Source organism: Eptatretus burgeri, chromosome 11 (genome assembly GCF_056783735.1).
Source record: "Eptatretus burgeri isolate ZD-2024b chromosome 11, Ebu_testis_v1, whole genome shotgun sequence".
Classification (NCBI taxonomy): Eukaryota; Metazoa; Chordata; class Myxini; order Myxiniformes; family Myxinidae; genus Eptatretus; species Eptatretus burgeri.
The window spans coordinates 5,036,905-5,056,587 of record NC_140971.1 but is presented as its reverse complement, the minus strand read 5'-3'; the positions used below and the strand labels follow the sequence as shown (position 1 = coordinate 5,056,587).

Below are 19,683 nucleotides of genomic sequence, written 5' to 3'. Positions count from 1 at the left end.
CAGGTGGGTCTTCTGCAGGCTACTGGGCCAAATTGCAGGCAATGTGGAGAATCATTCGCCGACATTCTATCGTACGGAGTCCAATCGAAGCGGTATCGACGAGCTGCGTGGCGCGAAGAAATCTGGTAACCGGCTAACCCGGAGCTTTTGCCGACTGGGTTACTCGATCGGTGTGAAAGGTGATCCCGACAAGAACCTCGGAAAGTTCCCCCAAGTTTACCTTGTCTTTGCGCAGAGCAAAGATCACGTCCTCCAGGCCCGGCTGGCGGGCTCCACGTTGAGCACACGTCTCCTGCAATCGCAACACCTGCACAACACACGTGTCAACTCCGAACGTGCACCAAATAAGGTAAACTTCAAGTCCAAAATCACTCGTCCTTTACTTGATTGCTCATTAATCAGGTCACAATGACCATTGTGATAAGGAGGAAGAAATAAATGGTTGTGCTGCAGGATGGCGGTGTTGACGCGACGACCTATAGATTACAATGGAGTGTTTTCCATCGATGATCGACTTGAAGATCTGTGACCAGCCATCAAAACCCAACAAACCTTCGATCGTTAGACATGACATTTGAGCTATGATGCCTCTTTTGGTCGTGTTACAATCTCGTGTACCCTATATATAAAAGGCCTAAGAGTCCTAAGGGTTATTCGTAGCTGTGAGCATGTGACACGGACCACCGAACCGCTTCAACCACAAAGCAAGGCGGATGCTGCAAGGAAAGCCCCATTTTCGGGTTATCAAGCACTCATGCTCCAACATTCATTCGTCACGCTAACGAGCGGGCACCCCCATCGAGGCAGGAGTACCCGTGTCGCCCACCGAACATGGATCGCTGCTTCGTGTCCACGGAGTCAAAGAAACGTAAAATTGTCAAGGACAGCACCGCGATCGATATAGTAAGCACAAGGATGAGTCACAAGGTGAGGAAAGCGTGCAATGAAGATGACCCATTGTAATCACCAATGTAATCACCGCTGCGAGAGGTGAGGAAAGCGTGCAATTTGCCGCACCACCTAGAAGGACCATTGCTTGCTGACGTGGATAGTGCCATGACCACTCGACGAGTGAAGGGAAAAAAGGGCACACCCAATTGGTCAGTGTCGCGACCAATCGAAGAGTGAATACTGTGGACATAGCCACAGCTACACAAGCTATATTATTGTGACGGTTCTAGAAACTGTATGCATACAAACATACAGTTGTCCTCAAGTCAGTTATTTCATGAAGTATATGAGGAGATAGATCCCTACCTTGTGTGTAGTGGGAAGACACTGGGCTGCGTTGCGATGTTTTTTTTTTGTTAGATTAATAAATCTTTATATCCCCTCCATTATGAACCACAGTACCTTCTTCTTGCCTTCTGAGACAAAATCTTTGTGCAGTACCTTTTTGGCAAATCCAGACACACGTGGAGTGGGCGGGCTTCCCAGTATGGCCCAAACCCCGTGCAGAAAGGGCGGACTCATGGAAGCCCCGTCCAATCAGGGCAGACAGTGACGTCAGCTTCACCAAGGCCCCTCCCCGCTGAGGGAGATCTATAAATTACGAAGCAACCCTGAGAGCGTAGAGTGTTGGAGTGAGGAGCGTTGGAGTGAGGAGCGTTGGAGTGAGGAGCGTTGGAGTGAGACAGTTCGTCGGCTGGTAGCGAAAGAAAGGAGGAAGGTCGTGGAGTGGTTGCGCTCTTTGGGGGTCGTTCGTTTTTGAGTGTGAGAGAGCGGAGAAGACCGACCCGACCTTGACCGGGTCTCTTGTTGGGTCCTGTCTGCAGCCGTGATCCCAGCCTGGGACTCTGCTCTACTTGACCTGGGCTCCTTCGCAGACACGGTCTCCACGCGTGCGGCCGCGGACCGAGCTGCATGACCATTGATGGGTGCCGCACCATGGAGCATCCCTTCCCTCCAACGTTCAGGTACCCAAAAGAACTGCGACCTCAGCTCACCTCCCTCTCTGGCTGCGGGCGTCCCTTTGCCATACATCTGGGTTTATTTAGTCTGAGTGTGCGTCTGAGTGTGTGGCGCCGTCTTTAAGTAGAATTGCATTAGTGTTTTTATTTGATCATTGTAAATCTTGCCTTTTTTATCCCCGCGTAAGTCTGCTCTGTGTCCTTTTTTTGTAAGTTGATTGTAAATAAATTATTGTAGAAATGTTTCCAGTTCGTTTTTGTCTTTTCCTTCATTGGTCCAACATGGTTCGGATCTGAGTTTAATCCAGGTCTTTATCCCCGATAATCTGTTCATTCTAGCCAGTACGTTCTTGGCAGTTCCGCTCGGCTGCATCCGAACCAGAAAGGTAGTTGGTAGTTGGTAGAGTGATCTGGTTTGAGCAAGGCGTACTGAGGGTGTGGTTCCCCGGTAGTCGAAACCGCATGGTTAATTAGGTAAAATGATTCTAGACAAAAAGACCCTACGCTACGCGGTTGCGGTATTGGTGTCCATGGTCGGTTAAGCGACCTGCCGCATCACAGAATTATCCGTGAGCGACGGCCTACAATTCCGGGAGTCTGGTGGGAGACGATGTAACTTCCCCCACCTAGTGGTTGTTCTCGCCACCGGACCCCGGCCCGCAACATTTTTATAGAAGATAGATGTGTTCTGAAGGTAATCCACGTGATGCTGATACCATCACAAATCAACATCTCACACTGTCGCTGCCTCGGGAGAGGTTCAATTATCACAGCCAAAAGTAGTGAAGCGAGGACCGTGATCAAGGTGTCAAGTTTGGTTGAAGTTCATCAGAAAAATAGCCATCAAAGCGAGGTCTGGACAACCCAATGATGGATTAATTGACTGATCTTACCTTGAAAGACAAAATCAGCCAATAACACATTGCTGCAGCCAAAACAGCAGAGACATTTTTGGCGATTCAGGATTAAGTTGCTGCCATGGACACTTACACCTTCCCTAGGGCCCTGTTACACCTTGACATTTTAGCCAGCGTATGGCAAGGTATCAAAATGAATGTAAAACGCTGGCTTACGCTGAACTATTGATGTTTTTGTTCCAGTTTTGGACGTATTCATAACGAGTTGGACGTATGCATAACGAATTAGTAACGTACACAGAACGTTTGGATAACATATAGATAACTTATATCAACGAATGCTGAGCGTGTTGTTGGCGTTCACAACCTAAGCCCAACGATAGTCTAACTTATGCATAGCGCGGCAGCGTATCGCCGACAATCACATGGCGTAGCCTATTAATAGGCTGCGGCTCGACGATTCAAATCATAACCGCACTAGACATCGAAGTGTCAAGCCGCTGTCACACCTTGACGTTTTAGCCAGCGTATGCCGACGTATGAAAAATTTGCAGAATACGCTGGCACATGTCGAATACGTTATGGGTAAGTTTTGTATACGTTAATAGCACGCTGGCATACGTTGTAGTACACCGACTACGTCGACAAATTTTCAGCATGTTAAATATTTTTCGACGTACTCGACATATGACACGCGTTCCGCATACGCTGGCCATAAGTTGTAGGCACGTTACGCGATCGTTGACACACGTCGACACACGTTACTTGTAAGTTACTCATAAGTTGAAACACGTTGATGTAATGTTTAGCGTCAGTGTTCCAGACTCCCTGGTTTTTTGTTTATCTTGCCAAAACGAAGTTTTTGCAAGATATGTTAGTCAGCTTGTATGTTTTTTTGTTTTTTTTGGTTTGTCTGTAATCACGTATAAAAATTCTGCAGAGCACAGTTATCATTGGAAATTTTTGTAACTTCGTATATCAGAGGCCTATAGAGGTCCCTTTCAGCGCATAAAATTTTGAAGGTCAAAGTCAAAGGTCAAGGTCACTGTCGCAAATCAGGGGAGTCGACGAAACCCTTATTTTTTGAGTAATTTTAATCGAATCATCTTCAAACTTCATGGGAATATAGTTCATGGTCTGGCGCTCAGCTGATTAATTTTTGGTGGCGATCGGCCTTGACCTTCATATGTTTTTTTTTGTCTGTAATCACGTATAAATCACTCTGCAGAGCACAGCTATCATTGGAAATTTTTGTAACTTCGTATATCAGAGGCCTATAGAGGTCCCTTTCAGCGCATAAAATTTTGAAGGTCAAAGGTCAAGGTCACTGTCGCAAATCAGGGGAGTCGACGAAACCCTTATTTTTTGAGTAATTTTAATCGAATCGTCTTCAAACTTCATGGGAATGTAGTTCATGGTCTGGTGCTCAGCTGATTAGTTTTTGGTGGCGATTGGCCTTGACCTTCATGGTTAGTGCCTGAGGTCAAACATATTTGACCCCAAGGTCAAATTTTCAAGTTTTAGGAACCATATCGTGTAGTACCTCAAATTGAACACCTCGATGAGTGCTTTCTAGATATGTCAAGCTTGAGACATTATGACGTCATTTGGTGACGTTATGAGGCAAACACATATTTTTAATGGTTACTCTGTAGAACGATTCTCATCGGAATCTCTCGTAGGCAGATATTCCTCAAGGAGTCGCTCCTGGTGGATAGCAGCTCTGTTCACCTCAGTCTGACCTTAAAGAAGTCACACGTGGTCACCTTTTGGCAAGATACGGGTCACCCTGCGGGTGACATTGGTTTTATTTTTTCTTCGGTATGACGGTGATGTTGACACTTCGATTTCTAGTGCGGTTATGATTTAAATCGTTGAGCAGCAGCCTATTAATTATATTATATTATAACCACACTCGAAATTGAAGTGTCAACATCACCGTCATACCGAAGAAAAAAAAAGAAAAAAAAACCAGGGAGTCTGGAACACTGACGCGAACCATTACCTCGATGTGTTTCGTCTTATGAGTAACATTCAAGTAATGTGTGTCGATGTGTGTCAACGATCGCATAACGTGCCTACAACACGTTACTCATAGGTTAGAAATAAGTTTCGGGTACGCTAAACATTACCTCGACGTATTTCGACTTATGAGTAACTTACAAGTAACGTGTGTCGACGTGTGTCAACGATCGCGTAACGTGCCTACAACTTATGGCCAGCGTTATGCGGAACGCGTGAGTCACACGCTGGCATACGTCGAAACATTTCAAGCATGGAAAATTTGTCTAACAGCTCAGCGTACTACGACATATGCCAGCGTGCTTCAGCGTGCTCTTAACGTATACAAAACTTACCCATAACGTATTCGACGTGTGCCAGCGTTTTAGACAAATTTTTCATACGTCGGCATACGCTGGCTAAATCGTCAAGGTGTGACAGAGCCTTTAGTACCACAATCGCATGGGTTTCATCAATCGAGGGTTCGCGGACCATGTGGATGAAGATAGTAAAGAGAGCTAATGTCATCACACAGTGCAAAGGCTAAGTTTGAGCGTGTAACAATGAACCGACCAACCTCCCTACAAGTCTATACTACGATGGTTGTTTTCGACTCGTCTTATTCCCAACATTTATAAGCTTCACAGTGCTGATCCTCATGGGAAAGCGAGTTTTAATAAAACTTCAATACAGTACTCGGCTCAGTGAAGAACATTGCTCACATTACCAGGTGGATTAACTTGGTGTGGACGATCTCCTCCACCAGTATGGCCGTGTCGTTCAGCGGACAACTTGCATCTCCGGCTGCATACCTGTAACAAACAAGCACACAACTAAACCCCATCACACCATCCAAGGGGCTGAACACAGATTTACCCTAGGAGATAGATGGCTTTAATCAGAATTTTGGGTAAGGATGGTTTTATAGGCCTACTTTATGTAAAAAAGGGTGCTGAATCCAAAAAAAGCAGTCTTATTGACCCCACATAAGACAAAATGACCATTTTAACCCCTTTCTGACCAAATATGACCATATTTGGTCAAATTACGTTGGGTAGGTGAGTTTAATCAGAATTTTAGGTAAGGCTGATTTGACAAGCCTACTTTATGTAACAAAGGGTGCTGATTCCAAATAAAACCGTCTTATTGACCTCAATCAAGACAAAATGACAATCTTAACCCTTTTTGGCCAAATATTCCCTTATTCCGTCAAATAGTGGGTTTAATCAGAACTTTAGGTAAAGATGATTTGACAAGCCAATTTTAGGTAAAAGAGGGTGCTGATTACCAAAAAAGCAGTCTTATTGACCCTATGTTAGACAAAATAACTATTTTTGGCCAAATATGAATAGGCCCCAGTGTTGAATATTGTTCTGGGAAATATCAATACAGTATTTCAAATATTGATATTTGCAAGCTTTCCATTTACCCTTTCAATTTACCACATTCAATTAGTCATTTCCATTATCATCATCATCATCATCACCGTCTTCTTCATCCTCTGAATCATCATCAGTAATACAATCATTGTCATCATCATCCTCATCTCCATCTGTGACGTCTTCTGGTTCCATGGTTTTAGAAAGAATAGTTGGCATCTGACTGCCGGTAAACCAGAGTGGTACAAAATCTCCGTTGACCTCTTTCCAGCCGTGATATGTGGGTTGAATGTTCTCTAGTGGATCTCTTAGATGTGCGTGCTTCCAGAGATATGCCACATAATTGCACAGTGCCAATTTTTGCATAAGAACATTTTTGCAGGGTGGGAGCATGCCTGCATCAAGTCCCTTTATTTTCTTCAATGGACTGTCTGGATCTGTCGGTTTGTATTTCTGCAGGAAGATTTTCAACCTGGCATCATTCACGGATGATAATGCTCCCTGACCATAGAGTGAACACACATATCTTTCTAAAAGGCTGTCGTCATCATCAAAGGCGGTTGTCTCTCCGAGCATGCTGATGCCTTCGAGATGGAGAGCACTCTTCTGAGCTTTCTTCAATGGGTTCACCTTTCCTTTCCTGAAGAAGGGCGACGTGTAGTCGCATCCTGTCAGAGCATGATAACCTGGTAGTGCCTTACAAACAACTGGGCCGAGGTGGTTTGCTAGCGCAGTAATATGGACATACCTTCTAGTGTTATCACTCGAATGTCCAAGGTCCATCCACACATTGGCCTTGAGTTGTCTTGAATGATACAGGAGAATGACCATGATATCAGTGTCTGTTGCACGGACAACAACATTCTGTCCTGGTATTGCTTTTGACAGCATGCTGAGATGGTATACGAGACTGGTATCTGCCTCCACGTGTGAGCATTCGTACTCTGGTGCCTCATTGTGTTCTACATTTCCTGACAGAGATGCTGTATACTGAAGACACTGCTCCTCATGTAAAACAACAACAGTCTTTTGTTTTATGATTGGTGCATAATGGTTATGTTTCAATTCCTCCATGAATAACTTAATAAGTGCAGTTTTAAAATTTGGCGATCTCAAGGCATGTCTGAAATCTTTAGGACGTAACTGGTCTGCACCTGTGATGTGAAATGATCCATCATTTGCACCTCTTGCCTGTTGCTCAACACTCTTTATGCTTTTCACATAACTGTCACAGACAAAGTGCACTTTCCTTGCCTTTGGACTGCATATGATCTTCAGGACCAGCTCTGCTACATTCCCAAATCTGAGAGGCAAGTCAGAGGGCAGTGACTGGATTATGAACATGGCATCATAAAAGACCGTATCAACTGTTGTTGGCTCTTTGTGTGTAATCAAATCTTCGAGGTGTTTGGAGAGTGCGTACTTTGGTGTCTTCTTCACTGTGCCAAAAATACTGGCCAAAGAGAGGGGAACCGGGGTTAGTGGAAAGGAAAACACCTTTGCGAGCTCAATCTTTCTGGTACAAGCAAGATAGACTAGTCTGCCCAGCAGGTCCCGTGTTGTCTTCAGCTCAACAACCTTTTCATCTTTACCTCGTATTTTGCTCTTGATAGCAACACTGGCAAAGTTTCTCACTTTTCTTCTTTTCAGTGGTTTTTCAAACCTTGAAGAATCCTTCAAGCATTCCTGGAGGAACTCGTCTTTCCACTTCTCCCCCAAAGCAAATAGATTTTGCATGTCCTCTTTTACTTCATCTGGCATTTTCTTGCCATCTGCGAGACAGTACAAATTGGTGTCTTCGATCAGGGAGTTACCAAAGGGATTCATTGTAGTGTCAATCATTTTAGAAATACTTTCCAAGTCTCTTTGAAATTTCTCCACTTTTGACTTTCGTAGTTCATGACTTGGATTGGTATCCTTGTTTAAAGCTGCTTTTTCAAACAGATGTCTGACTATGGTGCTTCTAGCTGATCTAGTAACTGTCCACCGCCTGGTTGCGCCTTGACTTTGATGGAAAGCAGTGATTCCAGTTTGTCACGAGGCTGCATCTACATTGACCGTACTCTCTAGTGCTTGATCCACTGGTTGTCTGGCAAAGGAATTGGATGACAATCTTACTGATAAACCACTTTGTTCAAGTTGTTGCGTAATGCCAGGATGGGTGCTGTCCATGTTCAACAGTCTGAGATAGTATAAGCACATGTAACGTGCATAATTGTGACGATTTGCAGCAAAGTAAATGTCTATCATTTTCCCAAGTAAGAAGATGAAAAGATTCACATCATTTGTTCGCACAGCTCTACTGAACAGCATGTAGATGTCAACCATGTCAATGTAGTTTCTCCAGAACTTTGCATTAACATCATGTTTTCCAGCTCTAGTATCATCGCAGAAACTTTCATGTCATCATGAATGCCTAGTATCCACCTGCCTCCTCCAAATCTTTCATCCGTTCAGGGGATGGTGATGCTTGAACAGTCTTCAGGGCTTCAACCAAACGTCCATAGCTCTCATTTGTCTCTTTCAGTTGCAAGAACAAATCTATATGCTTTCTCCGCATAGCAGTTGCTAGGAGCACATGCATTTTTCTGGCCTGATTATAGTGTTTTCCTGACTGAAAGGCATTGAGAGAACCCTTGGTGAGGGCACCACTTTCCATTAAAATATGGGTTGCACCTGACCCATCTACCAGATACCCCAGTGCTGACAGATAGCGGAACATAATATGGAAGGCACCAAAACAAACAAAGACATTGTCATACTTTGGTCGCACAGTGTCCTGCAACTGGGAAGCTGGCTTGGCTATAGCGAAGTCATAGATCGTCGCAATGCAATCTTCCTCACACTCTTCAGCCAGGGTAACGTTTCTTTTCATCGTTTCATTAACTACATCAAGCCGTGTAGGAGGTGCTCCGATGTTTGCCAAATCGCCTATCTTCTGAGCCGGTAAATCATCCTTGGTTACTGTGGCGTTCCAGCCAGAACACATTGGTGTTTGTGTGTTTTTTTTGCAAGATATCGTCCATGCAACACCTCTAGCAACACAAGCCTTGTAGTTTACAGGCTTGTCCATTGTTTGTACATCAAAGGAAAAATTTGATATCTTAATTTTCTTTCTCACTGGTTCGAGTTCTGGATTTGGTATTTCAAGACTTGTCTTGCTTCGTTTGTTCATAGAAATAGGAAGTGTATTCTCTGTAGTTGATGAGCTTGCTACTGTGATTGATTCCGAGCTTGTAGAAGATGTTTTCATTGTTGCTGTTGGTGTTGATATAACTGGAACTTCATTTTGGACACAGATGCCCTGTGTGTCATGATACATTGATTCATCATAGTTGTCCCAAGCTGTGTTTGTGCTTAGTCCTTTGCTTGCTTGCAGGCCATCAGGAAGAACTCGGTTCTTCTCAATAATGTCAGCGGCAATTTGGATCTCATATTCTTCTGCAGTATGATATCCTATACAATGGCCAAAGTGATTAATAATTTCCTGAACCTTCCTGGAGCCAGTAATACTCTTCAAAACCCATGCCCAGCAGCAGGTGTTTCGATGGCTTCACTGTTCCATTAGTAGTTTTGTAGATATCATCCTCAGCTGATGATTCAATATACCGCTCCACTCTCTCACTGGCGTCATCTTTTGAGCCGGTGTACAGAATCCTATAGAACTCTGATATTTCAGGAGGTATATTTGTAGACTGACCATCATGGATTGCTTCTACTGTGATTGGATGTGGGAGTTTATTCTCTCGGAGATTCTGGATCTTCCCCCTGAGGAACAAAGCTACATTCTTTATTTCATTGTCCATAGCATCCTTTGTGATAGAGAGGTAGGTCCCTTGTTTTTTACTTTCTTGATCAACCTGAAGCTTTCTGCCATAATGTGCTTTGATTTTGGACAAAAGATTGTATGGTTCAGAGGTTGGGTCTTCCCTCCCCTCTTCTTTGAGAAATTCAATGTAGGTTTGATTGACATCAACCAATTTCTTTGAAATTTCTTTCAGAAATATTTCGGAGTCTATACATGAAATTATTTTTAAGAAAGCAGATTCTCGTCTCTGTGCGTACGTTGAACCTTGGTACCTTTAGCAATATACCTTGCTCTGCATGTGTTGTGGTAGTTGACTTCCTTGGCTATGAAGTCAATGTGCTCATATTCACGAAGGAAATCTTTGTCGTTCAGTTGCCTTGCAGCATTTAAAATACTGTCCTGTGCTTGTATAGTTTCACATGGAGATAGTGTTTCAAAACCACTGGGGAAATGCTTACGGTCCGGACCATGGCAGAAAATACAATTTTTCTTCAGCACACCAGTAGTTGAGGTAGTTGCCACTGGGGGCTGTTCCACCATAGATCGTGTTTCAACAGTAACATGTTCATCAGAAAATATTTTCTTTTCTTTTGACTGTGTCTGATAAGCCGTGAATTTGCTGTAACAGTCACTATGAAATCCATAATGAGGCAGTGGTTCAGCTTCAAAGTTAATGGATTCACATATAACGAGGTACTTTGATCTCTTCTGATATTGAATTCTGGATTGAGCGATGTCGCCTGCTGTTTCCCATGTCTGTTTAGTAAAAGGAGTCACTGCATCACCATCATGCTCTGTATCACCCACATGCAACACACACTGCAACGGCACCTCTCCACCATCAGCCATGATGAGGATTAACTTCCTGGATAGTTCCTCACGGAGCATGTCCCAAACACATGAACTGGCTTGTCAGCTGCACAGTAAGATGTAGGCCTAAAGTACATGTTATATTATCTGAGCCACTCAAGGAGGTGCTGCCACCTGCAAACAGAAAATGAAAATACAAATTAAAACAATTAGTCTTCACATCATTGTTGATTTTGCACACTGCTTGAAAAGACGATGCAAACATGCGATATGCCCCAACATGGAATTTCAAACTTTTGACCACTGGTGGCCAAAAACTGAACAAAGCGATTGGCCAATTGGTTACTTCTTCATTATATATTTATATGTCATGATTATCATGAACAGAACATAATATTATGTGATACAATTCAAACGATGTGCACACCTTCAGAACATCCAAACGCGGACCAATAGAAATTGACCAAATATCGTCATAATTTGACCGGAAGGGGTTCAAATGGTCATTGTGTCTTGAGCGAGGTCAACAAGACTGATTTTTTGGAATCGGCACACTCTTTTACCTAAAATAGGCTTGTCAAATCATTCTTACCCAAAATTCTGATTAAACCCACCTACCCAAAATAATTTGACCGAATATGGTCATATATGGGCAAAAAGGGTTAAAATGGTCATTTTGTCTTGAGTAGGGTCAATAAGACTGCTTTTTTTGATTCAGAACCCTTTTTTACATAAAGTAGGCCTGTAAAACCATCCTTACCCAAAATTCTGATTAAAGCCATCTATCTCTTGGAATAATTACATTAGCAAGAAGATAAGGGGCAGGGAAGGGGTCAGTGAGTTGGGGGTGAGGGGGGCAGCGAGTTTGGGGTGTGGGGACCAGAGAGTTTGGGGTGTGGGGACCAGAGTTTGGGGTGTGGGGGCCAGAGTTTGGGGTGTGGGGGCCAGAGTTTGGGGTGTGGGGGCCAGAGTTTGGGGTGTGGGGGCCAGAGTTTGGGGTGTGGGGGCCAGAGTTTGGGGTGTGGGGGCCAGAGTTTGGGGTGTGGGGGCCAGAGTTTGGGGTGTGGGGGCCAGAGTTTGGGGTGTGGGGGCCAGAGTTTGGGGTGTGGGGGCCAGAGTTTGGGGTGTGGGGGCCAGAGTTTGGGGTGTGGGGGCCAGAGTTTGGGGTGTGGGGGCCAGAGTTTGGGGTGTGGGGGCCAGAGTTTGGGGTGTGGGGGCCAGAGTTTGGGGTGTGGGGGGCCAGAGTTTGGGGTGTGGGGGCCAGAGTTTGGGGTGTGGGGCCAGAGTTTGGGGTGTGGGGGCAGAGTTTGGGGTGTGGGGGCCAGAGTTTGGGGTGTGGGGGGCCAGAGTTTGGGGTGTGGGGGCCAGAGTTTGGGGTGTGGGGGCCAGAGTTTGGGGTGTGGGGGCCAGAGTTTGGGGTGTGGGGGCCAGAGTTTGGGGTGTGGGGGCCAGAGTTTGGGGTGTGGGGGCCAGAGTTTGGGGTGTGGGGGCCAGAGTTTGGGGTGTGGGGGCCAGAGTTTGGGGTGTGGGGGCCAGAGTTTGGGGTGTGGGGGCCAGAGTTTGGGGTGTGGGGGCCAGAGTTTGGGGTGTGGGGGCAGAGAGTTTGGGGTGTGGGGGCAGAGAGTTTGGGGTGTGGGGGCAGAGAGTTTGGGGTGTGGGGGCAGAGAGTTTGGGGTGTGGGGGCAGAGAGTTTGGGGTGTGGGGGCAGAGAGTTTGGGGTGTGGGGGCAGAGAGTTTGGGGTGTGGGGGCAGAGAGTTTGGGGTGTGGGGGCAGAGTTTGGGGTGTGGGGGCAGAGAGTTTGGGGTGTGGGGGCAGAGAGTTTGGGGTGTGGGGGCAGAGAGTTTGGGGTGTGGGGGCAGAGAGTTTGGGGTGTGGGGGCAGAGAGTTTGGGGTGTGGGGGCAGAGAGTTTGGGGTGTGGGGGCAGAGAGTTTGGGGTGTGGGGGCAGAGAGTTTGGGGTGTGGGGGCAGAGAGTTTGGGGTGTGGGGGCAGAGAGTTTGGGGTGTGGGGGCAGAGAGTTTGGGGTGTGGGGGCAGAGAGTTTGGGGTGTGGGGGCAGAGAGTTTGGGGTGTGGGGGCAGAGAGTTTGGGGTGTGGGGGCAGAGAGTTTGGGGTGTGGGGGCAGAGAGTTTGGGGTGTGGGGGCAGAGAGTTTGGGGTGTGGGGGCAGAGAGTTTGGGGTGTGGGGGCAGAGAGTTTGGGGTGTGGGGGCAGAGAGTTTGGGGTGTGGGGGCAGAGAGTTTGGGGTGTGGGGGCAGAGAGTTTGGGGTGTGGAGGCAGAGAGTTTAGGATGTGGGGGCAGAGAGTTTAGGGTGTGGGGAGGGGCAGAGAGTTGGGGGTGTTGGCGGCAGAGAGTTGGGGGTGTTGGCGGCAGAGAGTTGGGGGTGTTGGCGGCAGAGAGTTGGGGGTGTTGGCGGCAGAGAGTTGGGGGTGTTGGCGGCAGAGAGTTGGGGGTGTTGGCGGCAGAGAGTTGGGGGTGTTGGCGGCAGAGAGTTGGGGGTGTTGGCGGCAGAGAGTTGGGGGTGTTGGCGGCAGAGAGTTGGGGGTGTTGGCGGCAGAGAGTTGGGGGTGTTGGCGCAGACGAGGGACAGAGTTGGGAGACGGGGGTTGAGGCTTGGGGAGGGGTTGAGGACTTCGGGTTATGAGGAGGGGGAATTGACAAATTGAAGATGAAATGGGTAGGGGAAGACAAAGTCAGGGTCAGGGGGGGCTGAAAGGGGACAGAGTTTGGTGAAGGGAGTTGAGGCTCTGCGGCTGGGGGGATTGAAGACTTGGGATTGGCGGGGGGTGGAGGCTCTGGGGATGAGGGGATTGAAGACTTGGGATTGGGGGGGAGGGGGTTGAGGACTTGAAGTTACTTTTTTATGTATATACAAAATTGAGGCTCATATGAGAGCGAACAAACAGGACATATAACAAAGGGAGCAGGAGACAAGAGGGGCAGGAGAGGGGAGCACAAAACAGTGGGGAACAGAGATATGAAGAGATAGGGATGGGGCGGGAAACACGGGGTATACAAGATGGACATAAGAGGGACTTTCAGGAAGGAAAGCAGGGAATTTTAAGGAGGTGGGTTTGGGGTGGATTAACGGGGGAAGAAAAGATCAAGGATTTGGATGGGGGAAGATAAGAGGTGGTGGTGAAAAGCTGTTTTGAAGGCCTGGAGGGAAGAATGGGATTGAAGAGTGAGTTTGTTCCAGAGGCGGGAAAAAAAGAGGAATGAAAGAGTTAAGGTGAGCAGTGATTCTTGATTTTGGTAATTTCATGAGAATGGTAGTACTTGCTGGCAGACCTTGAGCACCCTGCGGAAATATGGGGGGGGGGACAGATTACAGAGAGAGTGGGGGGGTGGTGAGGACGGAGAGGAGACGGTAGAAGACAGATTACACTGAATTTTCATGGATCCCTGTTAGTAATAACTAAAAGCTCGCTTTATAACTGCACACAGTTATGCCGGGGCCCATGCCGCCCCGCGCTTTACCTATTGACGTGATCCTTTAAGTGTCATCTGTCATCGACGAGCCATGGGGATAGAAGTTGAGAACCAAAACATCGATCATGTCGTGTGACAGCCATATTGTTTTCAAGGAGAGTATTTTTTAAAGTATTTCTCTGAAACCACTTAACCTATCAATGTGATACTTTACATATATGATCCATTACGCTTGATGCATATAGTTTGATGACAATGACTTCATATCGGTCACATGGTTTGGCAGCCATATTCTCCATCGCCACCGTCTCTGTGTTCTACCACCTCCTTTCTGGTCTTGCACCTTCTTGCTCTCTCCATGATTCCCCCACCTTCCACTTCCGCAGGGCGCACTGATGAAACTCCCAAGATGCAGGATCACAAAAGTTCCTATTTTCTTCCTCACCTGTGGAACCAACTTCCACATTCTCATTCTTCCCTCCAGGTCTTCAAGACAGCTGTTTACCACCATCTCAGATAATCCCCAATCCAAAACCATGATCTTTCTTTACCCCCACTAATCCCCCCCTCCCCCCCCTAAATCTACATCGTTCCAAGTTCCCATTTTTCCTTCCTGAGAGTTTGTGGCTGTATGCATCTTTACACCCCCTGTGTCCTCCACTACCCCTCATTCTTCCCCACATCCCTCGTTTGACCCCCAACCCTGCTGTTCGTGTTTCCCACTTTCTTTCGACTGTTCCTTTGTAAGTCCTGATCAATTCTATATTCCAGCTCCTCCAAGACCCTCGACTCTCTTTGTATGCAAAAACAAACAAACAAACATTTTAAACCATCACTATTGTTTCACAAATATTTTGCTGCAGGTCGAGAGTCAAAAGGAATTTCCTATCTCCACAGAACCACCTGATGGCTGTTAAGTTTCTCTGGTGCTGGCTGACAGGCGGATGGGATTTCCCTGTTGAGGGAAACAGCTACCACGTTTGTAATCAGCATTTCCGTACCTTGCGTCTGGCTCCCCTGGCTCCCCAAACTCACATCATGTTCTTTATTTCAGGTAAGAGAGAGGGGCGACCTGACGGTCTTGCATTAACTCCTCCCCCACACGTACTTGGTGGAGTGGGGCTGAAAGCACTGAGCCCCACTCCTACTCCTGCAGTCACACTCCCCACAGTGGCTCCCTGAGCGGCTCCCTGCAATGAGAAGGGGAGGAATACAGGAAGTAAATGAATGCACGTCGCGAGCAATCAGGTAAATATGCACCTGCACAATAAAAACATCATCACCTGTTACAAGGTAAAATGGAAGTGCAGTGTGTAGATTTTTCAATGTACATCACGAAGGTTTCACAAATGTGGTTCTTACAAGTGTCATGTGCAACACAAACCACGGAAACCTTGTGAAATGTGGGGGGAGGGGGGAGGAAAGGGGGGGGGGTTACGGAGGAGGGGGATGATGAACCTGGTTCTGGAGGGATTCCTAACCCGAACAGGTTCCCATCATTCACCAGGAAAACCAGCAGGGTAAGGGTACATGGACATCGTTTATGGAAAAAAACGACATAGTGTCACGGTTCTGCGAAACTGTCACTCCCCAGTAATGGCAACCACCATACAGCAGTTCCCGAGGTAGTACATTTCCTATTACTTGTTACAGATAGGATCCTCCCTTGTGTCTAATGAGCTACAAAGAGAATATGCGTCGTGAGGGATCACTTCGGTTTCCCCCCCTTTCTTACCTTTTAAGAACACTCTCTCGTAAGACCACATTGAAGAGTGCATGCCACCACCACCAAGGAGCGAAGCACGGCACTGCATCCTAATTTGTGTATGCCACCAAAACACATTTAAACCTGCGTGCCAGAACTGAACTGCCGTTCAACCACGGAGGCAGCCAACCACAATCCAAACACCACCAGAGATAACCACCCTCGCATCATTAAATCAGACGTACAAAGGATTTCCAGAACACAGTTATTATCCACGATGCAAGTTCACCATGCCAACACTTGTTCACCAAACAATGCCAACACACTCACCAATGCTCACTATTCCAAAGCTACCTTGCTCACTGAACACCCGCTCACGGTGGGGGAAGGTGAGGAGGGGGCATGGAAAAGAGGGAGGGAAGGAAGGGGGGGGAGAGCGATGCCTCACTACGCATCGCTCTACACTCCAGGAGGATGGGGTGTAAGGAGGAGAGGGGTGGGAGCCAGAGACACACACACACAGGGACACACACACACACAGGGACACACACACACACAGAGAAGGACACACACACACAGGGACACACACACACACAGGGACACACACGATGGTCGGGGCACTTTAGGCTGTGGTGCCTGGAGTCTAAACACGGTTGCCGACCTCACGACTCCTTTCCCCCTCCCCTTCAACTTCTTGGCCCCGAGCAGCCAAGAAGCCTCCTTGCTGGAAGTCTCACCAGGGAGGGTCTCCACACACACAGGCACTCTTGGTCTCAGGCTCTTCTGGCCTCTCCTCAGGTTGCCAATGGTCTCCTACCCATTGGTCGGCAAAACAGACCCTCCTTCGATGGGCTTCCGAACTACAGACACCACCGGCTGCCAAAGGCGGGTTATCTCAGGAGGGGCCCACAGTCAACGCTCCTCGAGATCCTCATTCGTACCTGCGGACACACACACACACACACACACACACACACACACACACACACACACACACACACACACACACACACACACACACACACACACACACACACCCACACACACACACACACCTTCCCCACCAGAAAACCCCAAATGTCACTCACTCCCCCACTGCCATTCCAATCTCCAACACATGCAATACAGGGTACTGGCTACCCTGCCACTGCCTGGGTACACACTAATCATCAACACATACCAAAATAACAACACAACACAACATCCTTTATTTACAACACACATCACATTATAACCCCTTCCACTCGATCCACATGCTTGGCTCTCATGGCCACTCTTGCCCGTCACCCATACCGTTTCCCCAACTCACCTGCATACCCCCAATAGCAAAGCATGACGAGTCCTGACAATGGGGAAAGGTAAGCAACCACAAATCCAATCACCACTGGGGAGCCCATTCAATACCAGCAGCACTTGCTGCAGTCAATCTTCCCATATCTCCCATGACAAATTAAACCCAGGGCTCTTTCCAAACAGAGAGCGCAAATTCGCAGTAGACCATCTGTGGAAAGCCATGCAGGCCTCTCCAGGCCTTTCCCAACACTTGCGCCCCAGTCCATACGGATCGATCCGCATCCGTAGACCAGCACAGCATGGCAGGATGCCACAAACTGGCTGTCGAAGAGCCTCAAGGAAAGGCTGCCAGGCTGCATGCCCAGGTGGTCACCTGATCAGGCCCTTACTGGCGCTCAGTAGTGCGGCCACCAGTGTGGCCTGCAACACCTCCCGCTCGTGGTCCTCACGGTGCACCATGACGGGTGCCACAGAGGTCCCAACCCTCCATCCCCAGGGTCTGGCAACCCTACCAACCTGAGACACTCGCTCGGACGGCAACCCGATGGACAAGGGACACACTACACCAGACTCCCCCCGTGGGGCCCAGGTCGTACCACACCCGTGGTCGGACCCCACATCCAAATTCTGCCAGTGCAGCTCCCCAGCTGCCTGGCCCAACCCAGTCTCCAAGGGGAGCAATTTCCCATGAGTGGAACCCCCTTAACCCCACCCGGTCTGAATCCTGCAGCCCAGGGACCAACTCCCACCAAGGCGATTCGAAAACAATTTCCCATTTAAATTTTAAATTTCTGGCCACAAGTCCAAACGCGGCTGCATCTAACCCCATTAATACCGGGCTTTTCTGCCGCTCCCTGGAGCCGCTGTTGGCTTTGAGCTTCCAATCTTTCAACTTTTCTCCATTTGTCATGAGCCGCCAGCTGACCATGACTCGAAGCTCCTACATCACATGAACAAGCGCATTTCAAAACCAATTAGGGCTCAAACTAACACAGGCTCACAGTGGCCTGTGTCTTTCTAAGTGCCCTACCGTTCAACTTTTTCCTTCCGACCCGCTGCCCCATGGTAGTGAACACACCCCACGTGTCACGGATCGACAAACCCAGGAGCTGAGTTGACCCTGACAGGGTCCGTCCCGAACACCTCGGGAACAGGCATGACCACTGCCGACACCAGCTCACACACACGACGGACATAGCCTCGCTCTCCAGCGCAGGCCCTGGACCCACACATCAACGTTCCAAACTCACTCACACGGTTGTGAGGAGAAACACAAGAACAAGAACGTGATGGCGTCTTGGGAGGGAAGGAAGGGAATGCAATGAATAAATAATTAATTATATACAGTGAGGCAAAATTTATCGAAATAAATCGAAGGCGCCTCACTCCGGACTCAATCACAGATGGGAAAAGGGAATAAGAACCAGGTGGCTCATCTCTGGTGGTGGGGATGTCGAAGGAATTGGGGAGGGGGGGCACTGAAGCAGCCATAGACAGGCAAGACGAGCAGGCAATGAGAACAACGAACAGGCAGCAGGCAGATGAACCAGGCACAGGGTGAAGGCAGGCAGGCAGGTAGGCAGGCAGGTAGGCAGGCAGGTAGGTAGGCAGGTAGGTAGGCAGGTAGGCAGGTAGGCAGTACGATCACCTCCGTATTATGATCCTCCAAAACGCAGCGAACCCACGTGATCAGGCTCCTCCCCTCGGTCTCTTTGGGGGCCGAGCGGAGGAGTTCAGGGTCGATTACATCCAGACTTGCTACATCGGATCAGAATTACCCCAGTTAATGCATAGGGGTGTTTTTAATCTTTGAAAGTGGTCTTTGGGGGAGAGAGGGGGGAAGGGGGCGATGCAAATTCTCTGTGTAAATGTGTATTGTGTGAAGCACCTCCTCCAGGTGTGGGAGGGTATTACAAGCCTTCAACAATAAACAGCACAGTGTTCCTGTCCCCATGTTTTCCAGTGCGGAGCAGGTGTTTTGAATAATTATAAGCAGTGGGTATGTTTTTGCTTTATGCACGTAACCCCCGGGTTATTTATTTTTGCCTACACAGAGCTGTCAGTTTCCTCCACACCACCCAAATAAAGGTATGCGTCAGAAGAACGTGTAGCATGCTTGGAACAAGATTGCCTGTCGGGCGGGGATACTCTGCTGGTACTTGCAATTTCCTTATCCTTCAACCCTAACCAATTATTGCCAAACACCATCCCCTGCATGGTGCACATTCAAACAAGACAATCCTTCAGCTGACGTGTCCCAAATTATTACATTGAGATCGACGAACTACTCATACACGGCTGGGAGGGGAGGTGTGGGATGAGGAGATGTAGGAGGGGGAGGTGTAGTAGGGGGAAGTGTGTGAGGGGGAGGTGTGTGAGGGGGAGGTGTGTGAGGGGGAGGTGTGTGAGGGGAGGTGTGTGAGGGGAGGTGTGTGAGGGGAGGTGTGTGAGGGGAGGTGTGTGAGGGGAGGTGTGTGAGGGGGATGTGA

General features: G+C 47.9%; 1 protein-coding gene across 2 annotated transcripts in view; it reads right to left on the bottom strand.

Annotated features, from left to right (window-relative positions):
- The window catches only part of SUPT3H (SPT3 homolog, SAGA and STAGA complex component), a 32,295-nt gene that overhangs the window by 10,391 nt on the left and 2,221 nt on the right, over positions 1 to 19,683 (bottom strand). For both annotated transcript variants that reach the window (XM_085844968.1, XM_085844969.1), the window contains exons 2-4: positions 15,232 to 15,386; positions 5,496 to 5,580; positions 221 to 307 (exon numbers count right to left, since the gene is read on the bottom strand). In XM_085844968.1, coding sequence (XP_085701094.1) covers positions 221 to 307; positions 5,496 to 5,580; positions 15,232 to 15,386 — 327 coding nt within the window. The remainder of the gene's footprint in view (positions 1 to 220; positions 308 to 5,495; positions 5,581 to 15,231; positions 15,387 to 19,683) is intronic.